Below are 23,839 nucleotides of genomic sequence, written 5' to 3'. Positions count from 1 at the left end.
AGTCTTCTAGCAGGCCTGGAAGCTGGAGACCAGTGATGGGCCTCTTCTAAGTGTCTGGTCCAGTGGCTGGTACACACAGGCAGTCAACAAATACTGCTGAAAGCTGTTTTGTTTCTTCTATTGCTGTGTAACAAATGGCTGAAAATAAATCCATTTTATCATCTCTCATGATTCTGTGGATTGCCTGGGCCCAGCTGGGTGGTTCTACTGCCCCTTGTGATGTTGGTGGAGCTGCAGTCCATGGGGCCCAGTATGCCCAAGATGGCACTTTCACATGGCAGTTACTGTTGGCTGTCAGCTGGGAAATATTCTTGTGCTGATGAGGAAATTGGGGCCAAGAGGCAGAGCCAGGACTGGCCCAAATAATACATTGAGTTTCAGTTATACCAAAAAGACATGAACTCTGAATTCAGACAATCTGTGCATGAGTTCCGCCAGGTACCCGCTGAGTGACTTTGGACAAGTGACTATACCTCTCTCTGCCTCAGTTTCCTCATCTGTTAAATGGGAATTACAGAGGCCCCAGCCCCTACCTGAGTGAGCTGAGTTTTGAGCATTAAATGAGATGATAGCAGGTGACATTATGAGATCACACTGAACCTGCAGGCTTAGTGTTAATGTAGCAAACAATAAATGCAGACTTCTGAGCTCAGCAGCAGCGTCTCTTAAGCATGCAGTGATTGTCGGATTTTGTTAGTAGAGGTAACTACTCCCTCCCCCTGCCGCCCCACTAGGCGCCTCTGCTCCTAGACCTCCTGTGACAGGGAGCTCCACACCTCTTCTGTATTCCAGATATGATAGAGATGTCTGCTTCCAGAATGTCATACCCCATTCACAGATGAGAAAACTAGCCCAGAGAGGTTAAGTAACCTTCCCAGGGTCACTCTGCAAGCAGGAGTTCAAAGTCCTGGGGCTCAGTCAACTGTGTAGGTACAGCATTCCCCGAGGAGCTTCCCATTTACCAGGCCAGGCTCCCTGCAGTTCTTTCACATCCTCAAGCTCTTTGCTACAGGCAGTGTCCCCATTTAACAGGTGTGGAAACTGAGTCTAAGAGAGGTAAAATCACAGAGAATCAAAGGTTTTCATATAAATAAATGTGTTTTCATTCAGGCCTGGTTTGGTTCCAGTCCTTGGATCCTCCCATTTAGGCCTGGACCAGCTCGTTACCTGCCATCCCATCTCCCTGTTCTGCCAGGGTCCCCTGACGTCTCTTCAAAGTTTAGAGGAAAGTGTTAGTCATTCAGTTGTGCTGACTCTTTGCAAACCCATGGACTTATGGCCCACCAGGCCACTCACCCATGGAATTCTCCAGGCAAGAATGCTGGAGTGGATAGCCATTCCCTTCTCCAGGGGATCTTCCTGACCCAGAGATCAAACCCGGTCTCCATTGCAGGCAGATTCTCTACTGTCTGAGCCACTGGGGAAGCCCACTGGAGAGAATGAGCCTGATCAAACTCGAATCCGTGACACCCTTCCTGGGCTCAAAAGCCTGAGTGGCTCCCAGTCACTCTGAGTAATGAAACCTCTAATGAGGATGGTGTGGGTGGGTCTGGGTCCCCACCCTTGCTCTCTGCGGCATTCGTCCCTCCTACGGGCCTTGGCTCCTGTCTTCTCTCTCTGGAAGTTCTCCTCCAGGCTTACTTCTCATGCCCCTCACATCTTTGTCTGAACCTCTCTTCGAGATGCTATCCTGAGCCAATCTGTTAAAATTGTTATCCCACCCAGCACCCTGCACTCCCAGCCTCCTTCCTGCTCTACTTTTTAAAGAACACCTGTCATCATTTAATATTTAAAATTAAAAATATATAAAAAATTGTTAGTTTATTATGTTTCTACCCCAGCAAGCTCTCCAAGAGCAGGGGTATTCTCGCTTCTTTCCTTTACTATTATATGCATACAATGTATACAAGTTCTTTACCTAAAGCTTAGAAACAGTGCCTGGCCCCTGGAAGATGCTCAGCAGATATTTGTTTACTGAAAATGAAACAAAAAAGGTCCGCTGTCTCGGTCATTCCTGGGCCCTCTCTCGGCCACCTGAGCCAGGGCTTGTGGCTCTTCTTCCTTCCCCATCAGCAGATCCCGGACCCCTGTCCTGTACTCCTACTCTCTCTCTTCCTTGTGTGTGCCTTGTACTTCCTGCTGAGATGGAGATGCAGGTTTGAATTCTGCCTTGGCCCTGACCTTTCTGTGGAACCCTGAGATGCACAGGTGCAGGCACATGTGTGCATACACGCACACACACCTGCTTTCACTGTGTACCTTGGGGATTTGGCTGGGGGAGGTGCAAGGGATTTATCAGGACCTCTGCAATTCCTAAGGGGTTAAAGGGGTTCCAGGCTGGGAAGCAAAGCCCAGCTTCCGTCCGTCCTACCTCCAAGCTGAGGAATTTCCCCCAGGCAGGTGAGTTAATGAGTTGCAGGTGTGAGTTGGAGGCACCACCTTTGCCAAGCAGGAGCTGGAAGAGGCAGGGGTTGGGGAGGGCTGGAAGACTGGAAAAACTTTTTCTATAGTCCTAAGTCATTTGCGTCCCAACTGAAAGTCCCCGGGAGGGGCAGTGGTTTGCTCAAGGTCACCAGCTCCTTGGAGGCCAAACCAGGGCCATGCAGCCAGTCTCCTGGCAAGCCAGGGTCCTTTCTGAGCAGTGCCCTCGACTGTGAACTGGGAAGGACTTGGGCTGAGCAGCCCCATGAGGCTAGGTCTGTCAACTCAGCCCCCAGGAGGCACTGGTTCTCTTTCTGGCCTCTTTCCTCCCGGGCCCGGCTGACCAGTTTATTCATCCATCACTCAAAGCTCATCTCTGATGCCTGTCCCCAGGCCTGGGGCGTCAGGGACACTCTGGGCTCAGGCCTCTCCCCTGCTTGCACTGGGCTCCTCCTTTGCCCTGTTTTCCCCCTGGAGCTCACCACCTCAAATCAGTTGGACAATTCCCTCGCTCTCCATCCCCTCAGCAGCTAATGAATTGTTTAAAAAGTGTTCATTTTAATCTTTATGGCCCTAGGTTTCTGCTAGGGTCTGGTGACTGCCCCTCACTTCCAGCATCTCCTTGTGCTTCTTCCAACCTGATCTCAGAACCAGAGGATGGGAACAAAAGGAAAATCCAACCCGTGTCACTCCCCACATACCTCCCTTGGAGACTCCCCACTGGCCTCTGAAAGATGCTGGCTCCCCTGGCCTGACCCCAGGTTTCCTGCCTGCGCTTCCTCTCCGGCCTCCCTCTGCTCTGGAGCTGACAGCCATCCCTCCATTCCCAAGTGTGGACTGAGAGTCGACCAGGTCTAACCCCTGGAGACCAACAATGAACAAAACAAAGCCCCGAGCCTGTAGGAGCTCGAGTTCTAGTGGGGGAATTCAGACAAGCGGTGAGATTCATAACTTATGTGTACAGAGTAATCTATGGTGCTGAGCGCTGCGGAGAAAAGTAAATTAGGAAAGGAGGGCAGGGAACACCGCGGGGAGGGGTTCGACAGTTTTGGATGCCACACCAGAGAAGCTGACATCTGGATGCACACTTGAAGGCGGCAAGGGAGGGAGTTGTGCAGATGCCTGGAGGAAGAGCCTTCGAGGTGGAAGGATGAACAGGTGCAAAGGCCCTGGGGTGCTTGTGTGTTCCCAGAAAAGCATACAGCCAGGGTGAGTAGGGTGGAGTGAGTGAGGGGAGGTGTGGCAGGAGTCTGTCTCAGAGCAGTGATAGGGTGGCAGATTATCTAGGGTTTTATAGGCCATTTTAAGTCTTGAGTGTTACTCTGATAGGGAAGAGAACGCTTCCAGGGCTCTGAGGAGAGAAGTGACATGGTCTAACCTGGCATTTGGGTTGGAAAGACACTGCAGCCAGCAAGGGTAGAAGCAGAGACCACTTGGAAGGACAGACATGATGGGCCTCAGACCAGAGTGATGAGCCGCACTGGGAGTGAGAAGTGATTCGGTTCTGTCTCATGGAAGTGAAAGTCTCTCAGTGGTGTCTGACTCTTTGCAACCCCATGGACTGTACAGTCCATGGAATTCTCCGGGACAGAATATTAGAGTGGATAGCCTTTCTCTTCTCCAGGGGATCTTCCCAATCCAGGGATCGAACCCAGGTCTCCCGCATTACAGGTAGATTCTTTATCAGCTGAGCCACAAAGAAAGCCAGAGAATACTGGAGTGGGTAGCCTATCCCTTCTCCAGGGGATCTTCCCGAGCCAGGAATCGAACCGGGGTCTCCTGCATTGCAGGCGGATTCTCTACCAACTGAGCTCTCGGGGAAGCCCTCCGTCCCAAAGGCAGGGCCAATAGCATGTGGATGAGCGAGAGGAGGTGAGGATGGCGGCCAGGATATCCAGGTGGTAGAAGGGTGGAGCTGACATGGAGGTGCAGGTAGGGGAAGAGGGGGAGGATTATGCAGTGTGGGGTGGTATGTGCACAGCATTTCGTTTTACCTCCAGCCGTGCGTCAGTGCTTACCTGCCTCTGGGCCTTTGCGCATGTTGATCTCTTTGCCTGAAGTGCTTTTCCTGCCCTGACAGAAGAATGCCAACTGGCTTCTCAAGAATCCCTCCTGGGACTCTGACTTTCATTCCTCCCTTGGGCCACCCCCTCCCCAGTCTCTGCCTCTGGCTGCCTTGTGCACTTGCTGTACCTCAGACATCTCAGAGCCTTTACCGTGTTGTGTCCCGCGAAACAGAAAAGAAAGTGAAAGTGAAGTCGCTCAGTCGTGTCCAACCCTTTGGGACCCCGTGGGCTGTAGGCTGCAGGCTCCTCCGTCCACGGGATTTTCCAGGTAAGAATAAGTGGAGTGGTTTGCCATTTCCTTCTCCAGGGGATCTTCCTGACCCAGGAATCGAACCCGGATGTCGCACACTGCAGGCAGACTCTTTGCCATCTGAGCCGCCACCAGCCATCACGCTGAATAACCATGTTCTCAGACACCCGCACCTCTGAGTGAGCTACATATAGCGGGAACTCAACAAGGACTGACCTGGGGCCTCGTTTGAACCCTGGCTCTGCTCTTTACAGGCTCTGCCATCTTGGGCCGCTTATCCTGTCTTTGAGAGCCTCAGTTTCTGTCAAATGGGTGTGATATTTCACCTACCTGCAGACGCAGCTCTTAAGATCTTGCAGGGACGCTGAATTCTGTAAACGCGGAAGAAAACAGTGGTTAGCGCGCCCTCTGCTGCAAGATGGTAGAATCTGCAACTGCTCCTCAGGCTCACCCCGCTTTGCAGGGGTGGAAGGCAGAAGTCAGAGGCAGGTGAGAGGCGAGTGGGAACCAGGATCACCCAATACTTCCAATGCTCTGTACACATGTGTCCCCATTTCACCCTCACCACGGCTCTGGGAAAGAGGTTAGATTAGACCCATTTTACAGAGCACCTTCTTGTCCCAGAGCTTCTTACTCTTGTCACTCCCAGCCCCCAACCTGTTTTAAGGAGAAAAAAGGCAGAAAGTGGGTGAGTAGTGGAGAGGAAAGAAAAGATGGGGAAACAAGGAGAGTGCTGGGGTGACCAGGAGGCTTCTCAGGAAGCCCTAAGGACCAGATTCATCTACAATGGGACTGGGGCTGCGTGGATCCAGGTCCGCGTTCAGCCCCCAGGTCAGTTTGGGGAGATCTTTGGAGAGATGTCCCCGGACTCAGTTTTCTTGCCTGTGAAATAGGCAGGCTAACCTCTTCCGGTAGCCTTACGGGGTTGCGGGACTCTGGCACGACCTAGGAGATGTGAAAGCACCTAGCCAAGCGCGTGCTACTATGGCCACCAGGGGGCGCGAGAGGCTCCTGCTGGATTGCGACCAAGATCTATTCCCGCGCGGTGGACCCGGCCTCCAGGACAAGAAAGGGCAGGCTGAAGCCCCTCTGGGCCCCGGATTCATTTTCTGGGAGAGGCGTGTAGCCTCCCTTCTCTGAGCCTGTATAAAATTATGATAATAGTGTTTCCCTGGAGGGTGTGTGCTCAGTAGTGTCCGACTCTGCGACCCCACCAGTCTCCTCTGTCCATGGGATTTTACAGTTAAGAATACTGGAGTGGGTTACCACTTCCTCCTCCAGGGGATCTTCCCGACCCAAGGATCGAACCTGTGCCTGCTGTGTCTCCTGCATTGGCAGGTGGATTCTTTACCACTGAGCCATCTGGGGTTCTGCCCTGTAAATAATCCCAATTTGCAAAATGTTTTTCCCCTCTATCATATCACGTCCCTCCACAACCCCTGGGAGGTAACTTGACACCACATTCAATCAAAGATGACAAACTCAAGCCCAGAGCAGAGCCATTAGGCCAAGGTCACCCCGGAAAACAACAAACATAGATGTCACCCGGTGTCTTTCAGCCCCTTCTGATCGCTCAGTCACCTCTCACTGGAAGGGTCATCTGAGTTCTGCTACAGGACACCTCCTCTGCAAACTGTAAAGTGCTGGATCTGAGGGCTGGTGAAGGAGAAACAGCTTCATAATGAAACTCCAAGGCGCTGTGGGCAGTGACACCAGAGTGTATCATGTGAACATAGTTGTGGTGTTGGGAACCAGTACAGCTTGCGTTGGGGGGGAGGGAGAGGGTGGCAGTGACAAACAGGAAGATTCCCCAAGCCTATGAAATCAGAATGTCAAGTGAAAGCCTTTTATCCTGCAACGCCAATTCAGAGCCTGTTCAAGCCTGTACAAACAAGTTAACGCTTTTTTTTTTTTGGCAGATACTATTGACCATCATTTTCCTATAATCCTCTATGAGGATCTGATTTTTCCCATCAGCCTGCTGCAGGACTGAAATTCCACCATTAGAATGTCAATCTTAGAATGAGGGCATCTTCCTAGGTTAGGAGGCAAGGAACTCACTCTCAACCAATCACACCCTAGAGGGGCATTGCCCACTAGAGCCTTTCCTGGCCAGCTCATGGCCAGTAGGACTGGAAGGATCGCAGAGCATGGGAAGGGGGCAGAGGCACCCCGGGAGGCCAGGCCTGGAGACAGACCTAGTCCTGCGAGTTGCTATCATTATCCCCATTGTAGAGAGGAGGAAGACTGCGGCACAGGCGGTAACAGGACCACACTGCCCCCCAGTAGAGGAGCCAGAAGCCAAGCCAGGAAGCCTGTTTGACCATCAGAGCCTGCACTTTGAACCCTTGTGCTACAGTTAGGCAGTTTCACCTGGGGACAATACTAGGTTCAAATGCCAACTGCCCTGTCCTTTCTGGCTGTGTGACCTTGGGCAAGCTATTTTTTCATTTAGAAAGTAGGGATAGTAGTGCCTACCTTATGGGGTTCCCTAAATGAGTTCATACTAATCACATGTTTAAAATAGAGCCCTGCAAGCAGGTACCGTTCATAACTAGTGGCCAGGTGGGCCCATGAACTTGAAGAGTCTGAAATTCTTCAGGATTCTAAACTGCCAGCCTGCGGGATCCTGGAACCCCCAGTGGCATTCTGATGCTTTTGGGCTGCAGTATTGTCCCCTGGCTGGATGGTGCAGGCTGCCTGTCTGCCCAGCTCAGCCCCACACAGGGAAATGAGGTGATGTCAAAGCCCGGGCTGGGGCCCAGCCCCTGGAACCTCCCCTTCCCTCCCTCGTGTCTCCCTCACTCGGATTCCCACACGCTCCAGAGGGCCCAGAGGGAAGGGGAGAGGAGTGAAGGTGGGGGCACGCGGCCACCTGCGCGTAACTCCTCCAGCCTGGAGCACGGGGTGTGCCCGGTGGCTGGGCTGGGCCTGCAGGGAGCCTGCCTCCCTCTCGGCTTAAGTCCTGATCGGCAGCGATCCCGGAGTGTCACTCCTCAAGTGTGAGTGCGTGTGTAGGTCGCTGGCTGCTTTCCTGGTGCCCCTCTGCAGGTGGCTCACAGGCCAGGCAGCCATGACTGATGAGAAGGCCTTCCGCATCGGCTTCATCATGCTGGGGCTCTTTCTGCTGGCCCTTGGCACGTTCCTCATGAGCCACGACCGGCCCCAGGTCTATGGCACCTTCTACGCCATGGGAGGCATCATGGTGATCGGGGGCGTCATCTGGAGCATGTGCCAATGCTACCCCAAGGTAGGTGGGAACAGTGGCAACAGTGGGAACAGGTGGGCTGGGGGCCAGGGCCCAGGAGGGTCTGGGGCTGTGCCTCTATTCCAGGCATCAGTCCCCCATCCTTCAATCATCTTGTCATCCTCTCCCCTTTACCATTTCTTTTCTTATCTCCACTCTCCTGAGCATCCATCCATCCATCCATCCATCCCTTAGCATAAAGATTAATCAGAAGTCCCCTGAATCTGGAGCCCTGAACTAGGTACCGTGCGGGAGACACTAGGTACCATGTCTAGGTACCCAGGAGAACTAGGTATCACGGGGGAGACACAATCCAGGTTCTTGAAACCAGAGTTCTTGAGGGCTTGCTGCCTGCCAGGCACACCTGTATCTCTGGTGAAGTTCAGCATCCATCCTGAGCTTTTTGGTACCTTTGAAGTTCTATTTTATAGTGGAGAAGCCTGAGGCTCAGAAAGTGAGGTTCCTTCAGCTCCTGGGTATCAGAGTTGGGATCAGAGCTCAGATGTGTGGTGTCTAAAGCATAACCTTCCTCGGGAGGATGGTCCCTGTGTCCCAGAGCTGCTGAGAGTTCTGAGTGAGTCAGCTGGAACCTCCTGGCTTGGGCACTGCTCTATCTTTGGGGGTTTTAATGTTCTTCTAATGAGTGACTTAGTGATGGGAAGAGCACTGGTTTGAGAGTCTTGAGTTCTTCTAGTTCTAGGTCTGTTCCAAAGTCTCCATGTGACCTTTGTCTTTCTGAGCCTCAGTTTCATTTATCTGCAAAATGAGGCTCCTATTTCTCCCAGCCTCACAGTTTTTATGGAGAACAGAGAAGAGATGAACAGTTTGGTGAACTGTCGAGTATAATATTTAGGTGAAAGGCTGTCACCCTTACTGTTATTGATCCTCCTAACAAACGTGTGGAATGGGCATATCAAGTGTAACCTTTTGGCGCCCAGAGAGGTTGAGTGGCTTTTCCAAGGTCACGCAGCAGCTGGTGAGCTAGATCCAGGGAGACAAGGAAAGAAGCATGGATTCTAACTTGCACTCTGCCTCTGATTACCTGGGAGACTTTGGTTAAGCTCCTTCCCTCTCTGAGTCTCAGTTCCCACATTTGTAGAATGTGTGAGTCAGGAAGAGGGGTTGGGAAAGAGGGTTTATCTTAAGGACCCCGCTGGTCCTGCCATCTGGGGCTCCAGTCCCCGGGCAGCCACCCCCTCCCCCTTCCTCCCCACCCCTCCCCCCGCAGCCCCCTCCTCACCTCTCGCCTGGGTGGCTATGCTGGAGTTTGAAGGAGGGAGGAGGCTGCTGGGGCCTGGGTTAGGCTCTCCTAGCCCTGCTTCCTCCGTGGGCAGCCCCTGGCTGTCAGAGCGTTTATTCAGCGCTGGGGCAGTCCAGGCTGGTTTGTAGTCATTTACTGAGCAGTTTACAGTCAACTCGACTCTGTGCAATGCCCTGAGCAGAGGTCACCGGGAGAAGAAGGCCTTGGGGCCGAGCCGCCCACGTCACTACCACCTTCATCACCATCCTCCCAATGAGGAGCCTGGGCCTTGGGGGATGGCAAGGCAACGGCTGTGGGGGAATGTGGGGGAAGGGTCCTTCTTGCCCTGGCCTCCTTCACAGAGCTGGCTGTGGGCGGGGAAGGGGAGGGGGGCAGAGTGGCCGTGGGGATGAGGGAGAGAGATCGGGGACAGGGAATATTCTCGGGTATTAATGAATAACTGTTGACGGATTCACGTGCTCCTGTGCTGCAGAGGCTGCATGGTGGGGTAGAAAGAGCACGGCTTTCAGTGTCCGCCAGGCCCAGGCTCAGATCTCTCCTCCCTGTGCTCCACTCCTGTGACCCTCGCAGAAGAATCCCCCTCCTCCCTGAGACTTACATGGCCGGGTGGGAGGAACGAATACGGTCTTGTATGTGGGGACTTGGCATCATGCCTGGCCCGGAGTTTATTCGAAGGCAGCCGTCTCAGGATCAGTGTTGTGGCTTTGAGCGAGTCTTAGTATGTATGTGCAGGTATGCGAGCACAGAAGTGGATGTGTGTTTCAGGGACGCAGGCTGTCAGGGTGGCACACTAAGGGAGAGAAGGCAAGTGTGTCGTAAACCAGGGAGGTGTGCTAGACGAGGGTCCCCTCTCCCGCGTCGTCCCACTGGAGCCTGGGCCACTGGAGCTCTCAGCAAATATTGATGCCCATCTTCCCTGCCAGATCCTCTCCTGCCTCAGAGCCTGACAAATGGGAGTTTTCTGGACTGAAAGAAATATAAGGGAATAGAATTAGACAATTATGATATGGGGGCTCATAAGTAAGTAAAGTTGCTCAGTCCTGTCCCACTCTTTGCAACACCATGAACTATGTAGTCCATGGAATTCTCCAGGCCAAAATGCTGGCGTGGGTAGCCTTTCCCTTCTCCAGGGGATCTTCTCAACCCTGGGACTGAACCCAGGTCTCCCGCATTGCAGAGCCACAAGGGAAGCCCAATATGGGGGTAAGGGGTAGCCAATACCAGTGTGAATTAAGCTGTCTGTCTTTAGGGGACTGGGGGTCTCATGGAGGAGACAATTTTCTGCCTGCTGGGGAGGGAATGGGTTTCACAGAGAAGATGATTTGGGGTTTGTAGGTAAAGTAGAAGTTCACCAGGCAGAAAAGATGAGGAAAGACATTTCAGGCAGAAGGAATAGGGTGAACAAAGACATGAAAAGAAGCAAGGCAAGTGGGTCGACATGGTGACTAGAGGGTGTGGGGAGCAAGGGAAGGTGGAGAGGGCGTGGGGCTTGCGCCCGCGGGGCCTGGATGCCATGCTGAGGAATTCGGACCTTACATTGTAGTTGATGGGACAAGAGGGGGACATGGGCAGCTTTGCAGTTCAGCAGAGTTATCAGGCTGACATCTGGGAGGAGGAAGTTTCAAGAGCAACTGGCCAGTGGTGGGGGGACTCCTCTGGTCCAGGTGAGAGATGATCATCTCCTAGATTAAGGCAGAGCTTGAACCCAAGGCTGTAGGAGCAGAGAAGACATTTCCAGTTCATCAAACACACAGTACCTGCTGTGGCTAGGTGTGGCCCCCGGTACTTCCAGCTTGCTTACCTTATTGAATTTCTGAAGTAAGACTTGCTCAGATTTAGTGGTCAGCAGGGTTTTGGGCTTGAGAGGAGGAGGAATTGGGACAAATCTAGCCGGTGGGACAGTCAAGGATGCTGTGCTTGTTAGCTGAGATGGGGCAAGGGGAAGGATTGGCTGGGAAAGCTGGACCTCTTTGCCTGGCTTCTGCTTCTACCCCCAAGTTCCGCACTGCCTACTCCCCACTCCTGCCTGCTCTGCTGGAGCCCAGGACCAGACCCCTGATTGGCGACTGATGGACTGACCTCTCCATGGGCCTCCCTCCATCATCCCTCCGTTCTCCCTCTCTGGGAACTGCCCAGAACTCTGCCCAAACACAGATCTGTCGTGTACTCTTCAGCTAAGAACTCCTCCAGGGCTCCCTCTGCTCATGGATAAAGGCTGAATTCCTTAGCCTGATGCTTTGCTGTCTTCATGGTCTCATCTCCCCTTCCCAGCTTTAACTCTGCCTGTCTCCCTCACTTAAAAGATTTTGTGTTGTAAGATGCTCAGGACTTTCCTTCTCCTCCAGGCTTTCACGGTGGCAATGGCAATGATGCTCTAGGGTGATAATGCTGCTGTTGATGCAGGTGCTGGTGCTGATGGTGATGATACGATTATGATGTTGGTGGAGATAATGGTGGTGACTATGATGATGAAGAGGAGGATGACTGGGGGAAGGGGAAGCTTCTAGGAAATACAGAACCATCTGGCAAGCGCAGGACATACTTAGTGGCTGTGGAAGATACCCAGGGCCCTCCCTCATTTCCAGACATTTGGGGGGAAGCTTACTACTCACAGGTGTTCTAAGAACCCCTCCAGCTATCATTCCCTTCTCCCCATCAGGATCGGGCTTTGATGGTGCAGACAAGTGACTTTCACTCACTGTACTCTGTGGGAAGGGAGAAAGGAGGTTGCTGCCTATGAAGCTGGTGTAACACTGTAAAGTGAAGTGAAAGTGTTAGTTGCTCAGTTGTGTCCAACTCTTTGTGACCCCACAGACTGTAGCACACCAGGCTCCTCTGGGGCTCCTCTGTCCATGGGATTCTCCAGGCAAGAATACTGGAGTGGGTAACCATTCGCTTCTCACCAGGGCATCTTCCCCACCTGGGATCGAACCCAGATCTCCCCCATTGCAGGCAGATTCTTTACCCTCTAAGCCACCAGGGAAGCCCAAGGGTCTTATAAAATATTTGTTGAGGAAATTTTCAGTTGAGGAGAACAAGACTCAGACAAGTCAGGTAATTTCATCTTCAATAGCATCAAACTATGATTTATAGAGCAGCTACTATGTGCCAGACACTGTGGTGAGGGACCCCTTATGTAGTATCTCATGGAATCCTCACAGCCAGGAGACAGGCAATACTAATCCTGCTTTTTTAAACTGTGAAATATACATAACCTAAAATTTACCATCTGAACATTTTAAAGTGACCTTTCAGTGTTGATTACATTCACATTGTTATGGAACCGATTTCCAGAATGCTTTTCATCTTGTAAAACTGAAACTCTATACCCAATAAACGATAACTCCCCATCCTCCCTGCTCCTATCTGTGGCAACCACCATTCTCCCTTCTGTCTCTGTGAATTTGACTATTCTAGATACTTCATTGGAGAAGGAGATGGCACCCCACTCCAGTACTCTTGCCTGGAAAATGCTATGGATGGAGGAGCCTGGTGGGCTGCAGTCCATGGGGTCCCGGAGAGTTGGACACGACTGAGCGACTTCACTTTCACTTTTCACTTTCATGCATTGGAGAAGGAAATGGCAACCCACTCCAGTATTTTGCCTGGAGAATCCCAGGGACGGAGAAGCCTGGTGGGTTGCTGTCTTTGGGGTCGCACAGAGTCGGACACGACTGAAGCAACTTAGCAGCAGCAGCAGCAGCAGCAGATACTTCATGAAAGTGGAATCCTGTGGAATTTGTTTCGTGACTGGCTTATTTCCTCAAGGTTCATCCATGTTGTAGCACGTGTCAGAACTTCATTTTTTTTCTTTTAAACGCTGAATAATCTTCCTTTGTGTGTATACACCACATTTTGTTTATCTAGTCCTCCATCAATGGGTACTTAGGGTGCTTCCACCTTTTGGCCATTGTGAACAGCGCTGCAAATATCCCTTCGAGGCGAACCCCATTTTACAGAGGATCACAGACAGGCTCTGGGAGGAGTGATGACCTGCTCAAGGAAGGCTGCTCACCCAGCCTCTCAGACCCCAAAGGCAGGGCGCCTTCTGCCCCATCCCACTGCCTCCTTTGTGACCTGCCTCCCCTCCACTGCCCCGTGCCCACCTGTGGTGTGGCACCTGCAGAGACCTCGAGATCCTGGAGAGTTCAGGGGTCGGGGCTGGGCACCACCCTGGCCGCCCCCTTCTCTGTCCTCTGTCGCAGCCTCTGTTGGTGCCAGGAAACACCTGACAATGACCTGCTTCTCAAGATATGACCTCCCCCAGGGAAGGGGTGCCTGGCTCATTCACTCACTGCTGCCCCCTACTGCCTAGAGGAGTGCCTGGCACACAGCTGATGCTCCAGGAGTGTTTGCTGGGTGAATGAAGGGCCAGTGGGAGCAGGAGCCCAGAGATCCAGATAGCCAACAGTGCTGGGCCCTCCTGTCAAACAGGGTGCGCTCCCTCGTGAGGTCTCTGTCCCAGGGTATCTGGAGAGGTTAGGCCCCTGCTCTGGGGGAGCAGCAAGGATGAATGTGTGTGGGCAGCTACAGAGAAGCCTTCTCCCCTTTGCCCTGCAGATCACCTTCGTACCTGCTGACTCTGACTTCCAAGGTGTCCTATCCACCAAGGCGAAGACACTGGGCCTTCTGGAGAGTGGGCTTGCTGCCGAGATGAAGAGGTGGGTGCTGAGCCCTCTGGGTGGAGCGGAGGGAGGGGAGGGTTAGTGACCCTCAGGCCAGTCTCCCCCTGCTGAGGAGAGTGACGGAGTGGGGCATGAGCAGAGGGGCAGTGTCTCCCCTCTGCTGCAGGCTCTGGCTTTACTTTCTTACTTACCGAGAACAGACGCTCAGAAATCATACATCGTTTTGGCCTCTCAATTCTATGAGGTGGCCATTATTGTTCCCATTTTACAGATGAGGAAACTGAGGCTTGGGGATTTTTGTCCTGCCTTACAGCGAATTAGTGGCAGCCAGATAGGTGTGACCCTAAATCCCACACAATGGTGATGACTACTATGCTAGCAAACAAGAGGCATAATGATGGCCAAGGCACAGCCCTGGGGCCCTGCCACTTTTTGGCTGAGTGACTTTGGGAACTTGACCTGCCTCTCTTGGCCCCATCTTTGAAATACAGATACGGTGTATTTCAAATACAGCTTCAGTGGAGGGGCTAAATGAGATAATAATCGTCTCTTGGCATCTGTGGGAAACTGTCTCCAGATCCCCCTCAGACATCAAAATCTGCAGATGCTCAAGTCCCTTATATAAAATAGCATATTTGTTTATAACAGAAGACATTCTCCCATATACTTTAAATCATCTCTAGATTACTTCTAATACATAGCATGTAAATGCTATGTCAATACTTGTAAATATAATGAAAGTGAAAGTGAAAGTCTCTCAGTCCTGTCTGACTCTTTGCAACCCCATGGACTATACAGTCCTTGGAATTCTCTAGGATTGTATAATATAATGTAAATGCTATGTAAATAGTAGCTGGTGTGTGACAAATTCAAGTTTTGCTATTTGGGGCTTTCTAGAATTTTTTTCCTGAATATCTTCAAACCACAGTTAGTTGAATCCACGAATGTGGAACCTGTGATATGGATGGCAGACTTTATAAACCAAGCGCTAAGAACAGAGCCTGGACCATAGCAGGCCCTCTGTAAGCCTTTGCCATCATTGGTAGGAAGCGCTTCCAAAAGCACCAGAGACCAACTCAGGCATTTTGCGCCCATGACCTCTTTTGGTCTTCATAGAAATCTATGAAAGGGGTGGTGGTGTCGGGCCCTTTATACAGATGTGGAAACTGAGGCTCAAGAAGTGCAATCACAAGGCCAAACCTTACAGTCAATACCAGACCATACCTGCCTTCATCCTTGGAAGTGCCAAGTGCTGTCTTGCCGAAACACGGCAGCCCTGGAGGGGTGACCTGACTTGGTGCCCCCTCCCCACCCCTGAAGCCGTGATGATTGTGCTCAGAAGTCCAGGCTGCAGATCCAGGATCTGTGGCCAGGGCTCTGGGATTTGCTGTTTAGCTTGGGGAAGGAGGTGGTGATGGTATTTTCTGTCCCTGGCACCCAGGTGACCAAGTGTCCCAGGGGATGGAGGCAGATAGACCCTGGGTGGGTATTGGGACCAGCCTCAGGACTGGTCACACGGAGAGAGCTGCTGAAATAGAGCTGGGGCTCAGGTCGCCCTGAGCCTGGGCTTCTCCCTGTCACTCCCCAGCCCTGGATCGTAGAGCAGTGGAGAAGGCGGTGCTTGGAGCCCCAGCACCTTCCCTGGGTCTGCGTCACCCAGGCAAGCCAGCCAGTGTCTGTGCCTCAGCCTCCCCCAGCAGCTCCCAGAGTTCCGGCAAGGACTCGATGAGCTAACCCATAGAGCCTGGCCCGCAAGGACCACTCAGTCTCTGGGCCCTTGCTGCTGTGTCCTCATCTGAAAAATGGGAACGACCACTCGGCTTCAAGGGGTTGTTCAGAATAAACAGCATAAAGCCTTCAGGCCACAGTCTGGAACCCAGCAAACTCCCGGTTAATCCAAACCGACCTTCATTTGGTAGTTGCAGCCTTGGGGTTCACTTTGGAGACACGGGGTGAAAGGAACACTGGCCTGAGTATCTGAGCTCTGCCACTCAGCTTGCCTTGCTGGGCCTCAGTCTCCTCATCCATGAATTGGGTATAGTAATTGCTCCCAGAGGCTTCTTGGAGATTAGGGGAGACCCGCTGCTCAGAACAGGTGGGCCAGGGGACAACACAGAGCGAATCTTTGCCTACATGCCTATTCTCTCTCCTGCTGTCTCCTGCACCCCCATTCAGCCCCCAGCCCCCCTACGTCAGGCTGTGGGAGGCAGCTGCCTACGACCAGAGCCTGCCTGACTTCAGCCACATCCAGATGAAGGTCATGAGCTACAGTGAGGACCCCCGCCCCCTCCTGGCCCCGGAACCCGGACAGCGGCAGCCAGGAGCCAGCGATGGAGGAGAAAGTGGCCCTCGTGACCCTCAGGGCTGGTTGGAAGCCACCGTGGTCATCCACAGGGGCTCGGACCAGGATGAGGGAGAAAGAGACCCAAGTCAGGGCAGACACAGGTGAGTGTGCAGAGCAGAGGGGTTCTGGCGTGAAAGAGGAGGGGGTGTGGGCCACTGAGGGTGATGGGGACCCTGGGCAGGAGAGAGGCTGGGGACACCCTGAGGAGACACGTGGGTCTGGGCTTAGTCACCTGGGCCTGGTTCAAACCCCAGCTCCTCTTCTGTGTAACCTTCAAATGCTCCTCACCTTGCCAAGCCTCAGTTTCCTCACATGGGGATAATCACTCCTATCTCAGAGTAGTTTGAACTCTCACCATGAGGAGCCAGGCGGGGAGCCAGAGGACCTGAGTTCAAATCCAGACTCTGCTGCTGACATGCTCTTGGCCTCGGGCAGGTCACTCCATCCCCGCCCCAACACCCCACCCTGTCCGCAGCCATTCATGAACGGGAACATGAATATTCCTCATTCAAGCTTGTAGTCACTCACCCACCAGCATCCCTGGGCGCCTACTCCCTGCCAGGCCTTGACAGCCCCACCCTGAGGAAGCCCCTTGTCCAGTGGGGGGAAGACGAAGGAATGGAAGGTGACGCCCAGTGTGAGAGGGGCAGTAGGCCCAGAGGAGTCCCTGAGTGGTTGGAGAGGCAGAGGAGTGACCTGGTTTGGATAACATAATGATGGTCCATTTCTTGAGCACCTACTATGTGCCAGGCCTCATGCAAAGTGCTTTGCACTCATTATTTGCTATAAACCTCAGGGAGAGCCATAGGAGCGAATGCTGGTATTTCTCTCATTTTACAGGGGAGGAAACTCAGGCCCAGACAGGTGAACTCACCTACCCCAGGCCTTGCAGCTCGTGGCTGGGTTTCGGACCCAGGCAGTCTGACTCAGGGCTACCCTCACCCTCTCTGCCTTTACCCCTGCAGCCCCCCGACCTGTCCCCAGGGTCCTGCACCCTTGGCTTCCTTCCAAGATGACCTGGACGTGGACTCCAGTGAGGAGAGCAGCCCCAGCCCATCTCCACCTGAGGAAGCGGAACCTCAGCCCCGGCCTCCAGAGTCCTGGACCTGCAGGTGCCAGCGGGACCGCTTCCACGACTTTGCCCTGATTGATGCCCCCACGCCAGAGGATGTGCCTCCAGAGAAGCAGCGACGAGAGGCAGCCGTGCCTAGCTCCCAGCAGAGGTCCCCAAGGACAAAAGAGGAGGAAGAGGCTTCAGACACAGGCACAGAGGGGCCGGCACAGGAAGAGGAAGACCTGTACTATGGGCTTCCCGACAGCCCCGGGGATCCCCTCCCAGACAAGGAACTGGGCTTTGAACCTGAGGCCCAGGGCTGACATGGAACTGCTCCTGGGGATTCAATCTGGCTCCACCACCAATCTCCGTGTGACCTCACAGGGCTTCCATTTCACTAACTGCAAAATGGGGTTTGATTTTGCAGACTCTCAGTGGGCTGAGAGCACTTTGAGAACCACACAGAGAGGAGATGATTACATTACTGGGCCATTGCTGTTTCGATTAATACTTTTTGGGGGGAGCTTTGAAGGTAATAGGATTTGTTGAGAAATTTCGCAGCAGCCAGGGCCCTCAAATGCCTTTATAGCCTCACCTCAAAGCTAGCTTCTGACCAGGAACCCTCCTTGGTGCTGCCCCTGGGTCCCTCATCCCCTGTGAAAGGCCCTCAGGGCTCTCATTCCTGATGAGTCTTTTGGTCCACTTGATGGATGGCGAAATGGGTCTTCATTCAGAGCTGACATCTGGTCCTACATCCTTCCTGTAGCTTCTGTTGTCCTGGGATCCAAAACCTCCCATGAGTGACCTCTGCTGACCTTCCGACTTTCTCCTGGTCAGCCCACCCCACACTCACCCTGTGCCTTATGCCCTTGCCAAGCTGTCTTCTCCACCAGGATGCCCTTTGTCCCTGTCTGCCTGGCACATTCAGGCGCATCTTTCAAACCTCTGCACAGACCTCCCTCTTCTGAAGTCTCTTCCTGATGTCGCTGCTTTTGGACCGAGTTAGTCCTGGCCCTTCCACATTTATCTTGGAGTGTGGCTGCCTGCTCAAGACCAGTACCTTTGCTTCACTTGCCTTGGTCTCTCCTTTGCTCAACTGGTGGTCCCTGAGGTTGTACAGGAGTGACCAGAACCCAGAAGGCTTTTGCAGGGAATGCCCCATCCCTCATTCCACTGACTCTCAGACTCCCGACTTCACTCATTTGGTCCCGGTGGCATTTATGGAGCATCTACTGTGTGCCAGATGGTAAGCTGGGATCTTTAGGCGGAAAGAGACATGAACTGATGACAGTTCTCACCCTCAAGGGGCTCACAATACTCTGAGCCTGGCATCTTGTAGGTTAGACACAGAGTGCAGAGCAGAAACTGAGGTGGGAACAGAGGAGTTAAAAACTGTCCCAGCAGAGTGACACCCACAACCACTGCGGCCACGGAGCCCAGGAACAAACGGCTCTGGCTGTCTGAGCAGCCCCTGAAGGTATGGCAGCATCACTGAGTGATGCTTTCTTAGGCTGATCTCTGCAAAGCCCCTCTGGGCCCCAGCATGGGTGGTACCACCTCAGCCCCGGCCCCACAATCAGAGCGGGCACCCTGGGCCTCTTAGGAGGGCTGACCTTCACCTGGGCCATGCCTCTGGGTCGGGACTGGGGTCATGGCCGAGGGAAGGGCATGCCCCTGGCACCCCCTCCCTCTCCTTTCTGGGTCATCGCCACCTCCAGTAGGAAAGCCTCTGCCGTAACAGCTGTTCCTCTGCTCTGCTCATTCACGCAGGGGCGGGGCGACCTGCATCAGAGAGAACACCCGTGGGAGGTTCAAATAAAAAGTTCTCAGTGTCTAGAATGGTTACCTTCATTCACCTGCAAATTCTTTTATGTGAACCCTCTTCCCACCCAACGCTGCTTCCACTGTCCCCCTCTGGGCAGGGTAACCAAGTAGGATCAGTGAGGGGACTCTCTGGAAAGTGAACACGAGACGCAGCAGTGTGGCCGGTGGGACAGCTGTGAGGGTGGAAACTCGAGAGTGGCCCCTGCCTCCACATCACACTGCAGGGCACCCCAGACCTCAGCAGAGAGCCGAGCGTCTGGCTGCCAGCCCAGCTCACAGAGAGAAACCTGTCCCAAGGAGGGGCTGGGGACTGAGGCAGGAACACAGATGGCCGGGCCGGGCTTCCACTCCAGACCAGATCTCCCTTCATCCTGCTGCGTGACTGGGAGACCACATGCCTGGCCTGCCCTGGCAGCCCTTGTTCCGGCCCACTGTCCCTGCCTAGTTAGACCTTTCACCCCCAAATTATCCCCTCAGGATGATAAATTACACATTCACCCTAATCTGTGACCTTGGGCTTGGACCTCACTTTCCTCACCTGCAAGAGGGAGGTGATGGATCCTTGTGTTTGCGTTTTGCAGGGTGGGTGAGGGGGTGGGAGTTTGATGGGATCCTTCTGCCAGTGCCCTGCAGGAGAGGGCCACCAGGAGCTCACCTGTGGTTGTTTATTGTTTAGTCGCTAAGTCGTGTCAACTCTTTGGCGACCTCCATGGAATTTCCCAGGCCAGAATACTGGAGTGGGTCTTCATTTCCTTCTCCAGGGGATTTTCCTGACCCAGGGGTCAAACCTGCATCTCCTGCCTCTCCTGCACTGGCAGGGGGATTCTTTACCACTGTTCCACCTGTGGTTACTTGTTGGGTTTGTTACTCATTGCGGGCTTTGCAGGTGGCTCAGTGGTAAAGAACCCACCTGCCAATGCAGGAGACATAGAAGATTTGGGTTTGATCTCTGGTTCGGGAAGATCCCCTGGAGTAGGAAATGGCAACCCATTCCAGTATTCTTGGTTGGAAAATCCCACGGACAGAGGAGCCTGGTGGGCTACAGTCCATGCGGTTGCAAGAGTTGGGTATGGCTGAGCACGTGTACATTTGTGAGAAGGGACTTAAGGGATATGGGCTTTTCCGAGGTGACTGAGGGGAGGGTCTATGGAAGTGGGTCTCTGCTCTAGACTGGATGCCACTGGGGAGTGGGGCTGATCCCATGATGGGGCGTCTTGATTAAGATCGTACATGGAAGACCAAGCTAAGGATGTAGCTGACAAAGAAGCAGAAGTCAGGCTCCAGCCAGGAGAGGCTGTGTAGTCGCTGATGTAACTTGGACAGTGTTCCTGTTTGCTGTGCTCGGCCATGGCTACTGAGGGGTCTGGACGTGTCACGACCCATCACAGTCACAGAGTGTTTATCTGATTCTGACATTCTGTGAAATTATTCAAGTTCATCAGACCATTGGGGCCCAGGTGTGAGGGCCTCTGGAATGGGCCCTCTCATTGGCTGATTAACTGGGAAGGCAAGGTCTTCATGCAGGTCCCTGGGGGTGGGGGTAGAGCCGAAAGGAGTGACCTTGGCAAACCCTGGGCTTCCCTCTCTCAGCCTCAGGCTCCGAATTGGCGTACCATGGCAGCATTCCTGCTCTTTCCACCCCTCATCAGCTCAGAGGCACTTTTGGAAGTTTCCATTCTCTGGAGAGGGGTAGCCCCTGCCCTTTACTGGGGAAGAGTGATCCGAGGGACGGTGAGCTTGGGCTCTGTGATTGCCCGCTGTGACCTTGGGCATGTGGTGACCCTCCCTGGACATCTCTCCCTGTGTTCTATATGATTAGATGGAGGTGGACAAGATTCCTCTTCTACTCTTGGTCCTTAAGCATGATGCCAGACACTCTCACACCAATTTCCCCATTCAGTCCCTGCAACGGCCCTGAGGGACAGATCTGTCAGCCCTACATTGCAAATGTTTGCTCTAAATCCCAGACTCTCAAGTCAGAAGGACCTGGGTCTGCACTCAGCCTCTGCCAGTTCCTTGTTGTGTGAACTTGAATAACTCACTGCCCTTCTCTGAGCTTCAGCGTCTGCGTTTATGCAGTGGGGAAGATACTACCAGCCTCTCAGGACGTTGTGAAGAATTAACGGGTATGACGCCTCCGACACATCATAGGTGCCTGAATAGTGTCCGTGTCCTTCTCTCTCCTCATCTGCATAGTGGGGATTAACTCTATCCCCCTAATAAACAGGGCAGAAGGTGAGTGGATTTGCCAGGGAGAACGTGCATGTGAAAGCTCTTTGCAAAGGGTACAGAACACGCCCAGTGTGCCAGGTGCTCGGGGCAGGGGAGCTGACGGCAGGCAACAGGGAGCTAAGCGTCGGGAGGAGAGCCGCGTGCTGAGAAAGTGGCAGGGTCCCAGGAGCAGGGGTGAGGTGAGCAGGACTGCTTGTGCCTGGGCAGGCGGGGCAGCCCACAAAGTTACTGCGCATGTGCAACGTGTCGCGTGCTGCCTGAATGGGACCCTCCCACCAGCCCTGAGAGATGGGCATCCCAGGGGACTGGAGAATGTGCTCTTCTTCAGTGCCACTGGGTGCACACATGTAACCAGACCCATAATTGCCTATGCTGTGCTCACCTTCATTTCACCCTCACAGCCTGCAAGGTTGGCGTGCGTCCCCAGGTTACATACGAGGAAATAGACTCCGAGAGGCTGAAGAGTATGCCCATCCTCCCAGGGCAGGAGTCAGTGGAGGAGAGGAGGTGTTGCTGCAGGGCCTTCCATTCCTGGCAGGAGTCATCCAGTTTTAGTCCCAAGTGATCCCAGCCCTGGTGAGGACAGGAGACACACCCCAACAGTCCAGGCGGCAAGGTTGCCCGGAGTGTCTACCTGTGCTGGCCCTCAGGACAGGCACATCCCAGCTCCCCCACCTCCCATGGTCCCTACGCCCACAGGATAAGGCCAGACTCCTCGGCCTGGAGCTGAGCCCTTTTTAGCCAATTTGCCCACCACTTCCTCCAGTTCGGCAGCTGCTGGAAACCTGTCTGTCCACCCCATCTGCTTTATGCCCTTCCTCTCCTTCTCTGTCGTCCTTGCAGGCTGTTGCTTGAAGCCTGAGCTGGCTTGCGCTCCCTCTTGGGGCAGAATCCCACCCTGTCCTCTGCGTCCTTCCCAAAGGGTGTGCACTGCTCTGGTCTCTGTGCCCCTAGTTGTGAGTGTGCCAGTCTTCTTGCCTGGACTGGGATGTCCTTCAAGGACACGGACCTCTGCCTACCCACGTTTCTATCCCAGGACTTAGCAAAAGCAAGCGGCAATAGTGCTGGTGGAACAGGATGGAACTGACCCAAATTGAACTGAACCACATGGCCCCTCTGAAGGCTTGTGGCCCAGTTGCACAGACTACATATCACAGGGATGAGGAACTCTGGCTTAAGTGTAACCAGTCCTGGGTTTGAGACTGGGCTTCCCCCAAAAGCTGTGTGACTTTGGTTACGAGACTGACCCTCTCTGGCCCTCAATTTATCAATAAAATGAGATTAACAATATCTGCTGCTGCTGTGTCGCTTCAGTCGACTGCTGTGTCCGACTCTGTGTGACCCCAGAGAGACGGCAGCCCACTAGGCTCCCCTGTCCCTGGGATTCTCCAGGCAGGAACACTGGAGTGGGTTGCCGTTTCCTTCTCCAATGCATGAAAGTGAAAGTGAAACTGAAGTTGCTCAGTCGTGTCCAGCCTTCAGCGACCCCATGGACTGCAGCCTTCCAGGCTCCTCTGTCCATGGGATTTTCCAGGCAAGAGTGCTGGAGTGGGGTGCCATTGCCTTCTCTAACAATATCTACCTAATTGCATATGAAGGTTAGACGGGATCATGCATGTCGAGTGCTCAGAGTGTATCTGGTGAGCCCTCAGTAAACGGTAGCTATCATTTGCAGAGAAGAGGGGACTGTGCACAGTGTGTAGGCATCAGGAGCCAGAGTAGACTTGGAGTTGGCATCCAAGCCCCATACCATCAGCACTTCCCAAATGCAGGGCGATGGACCCAGCCGGGCTGGTGGCATCAGACACTCCTGGGAGTCTTTAAAGGCCCAGTGCCCCAGAACCCCCACAGAGGTTTGGGGTGGTCTGAAATGCGAATAGGCAAGCCAGGTAATTCCACAGGGGAGAAGGGCTTAGTCTTTTGTTTTTAAACAGATTATCAAGGACTGAAATGGTTGGAAGAAGACCCACAGAAGGTGGGGGTGGCAAGTCAGAAATTAAATAGGTTGGATGAAGGGGCAGGTGTATCTCAGGCAGAAGGCACGGTACATGCAAAGGTCCATAGGAGGGAAGGAGGAGGGATGGTCCCAGGAACCTGAAGGAGACTAGCCTGGCTAGAGTGATGGCAGACGGGGTCAGAGAATGAAGCTGGAGCTTGGTTGTGGGGCATCTTGAATTCCTACTGCAGAGCTCAGATTCCATGTGATGGACAAGCGGAATCCACTGATGGTTCTTGAGCAGAGGAGAGACGTGAAGAAGGGAATCGTTAGGACATATTCTAGTTAGTAGGTGCAAAAGAGGATGGAAGAGCGCATATCAGTGGCAAGAAAGCTAGCTTGTGGCCTGTGGCAGGGTTTCAGTGCCTAACCTGACCTGTGAAAGGTTTTTTCCACCGTGAAGGGAGAACTGAGTGGATGGTAGGTCAAGACTGAAGCTTGGTGGAGCCAACGCCCCAGATTCCTCGTTGCTGACTACAAGCCCAGCCCAGCAGAACAGGACACCATGTGGCAGAGGCT

General features: G+C 53.4%; 1 protein-coding gene across 1 annotated transcript; it reads left to right on the top strand.

Moving 5' to 3' along the window:
- Positions 1-7,810: 7,810 nt before the first annotated feature.
- BSND (barttin CLCNK type accessory subunit beta) lies at positions 7,811-17,591 on the top strand. The gene is made up of 4 exons (XM_068992094.1): positions 7,811-7,987; positions 13,806-13,906; positions 16,046-16,299; positions 17,131-17,591. Exons 1-4 carry the CDS (start codon positions 7,811-7,813, stop codon positions 17,589-17,591), a joined length of 993 nt encoding a protein of 330 aa, XP_068848195.1.
- The last annotated feature ends 6,248 nt before the right edge of the window (positions 17,592-23,839 follow it).

The sequence above is a fragment of the Capricornis sumatraensis genome, chromosome 2 (assembly GCF_032405125.1).
Source record: "Capricornis sumatraensis isolate serow.1 chromosome 2, serow.2, whole genome shotgun sequence".
NCBI lineage: Eukaryota > Metazoa > Chordata > Mammalia > Artiodactyla > Bovidae > Capricornis > Capricornis sumatraensis.
Note: the sequence above shows the minus strand (reverse complement) of the source record. Positions and strands in the feature narration are given on the sequence as shown.

Excerpts from the sequence above, each read along its gene's own strand:
- BSND (XM_068992094.1), top strand. The coding sequence starts at position 7,811 with ATGACTGATGAGAAGGCCTTCCGCATCGGCTTCATCATGCTGGGGCTC. Across the intron at positions 7,988-13,805 it reads TGTGCCAATGCTACCCCAAG|ATCACCTTCGTACCTGCTGA; the intron begins GTAGGTGGGAAC and ends TTTGCCCTGCAG. Across the intron at positions 16,300-17,130 it reads TGAGGGAGAAAGAGACCCAA|GCAGTCTGACTCAGGGCTAC; the intron begins GTCAGGGCAGAC and ends TTTCGGACCCAG.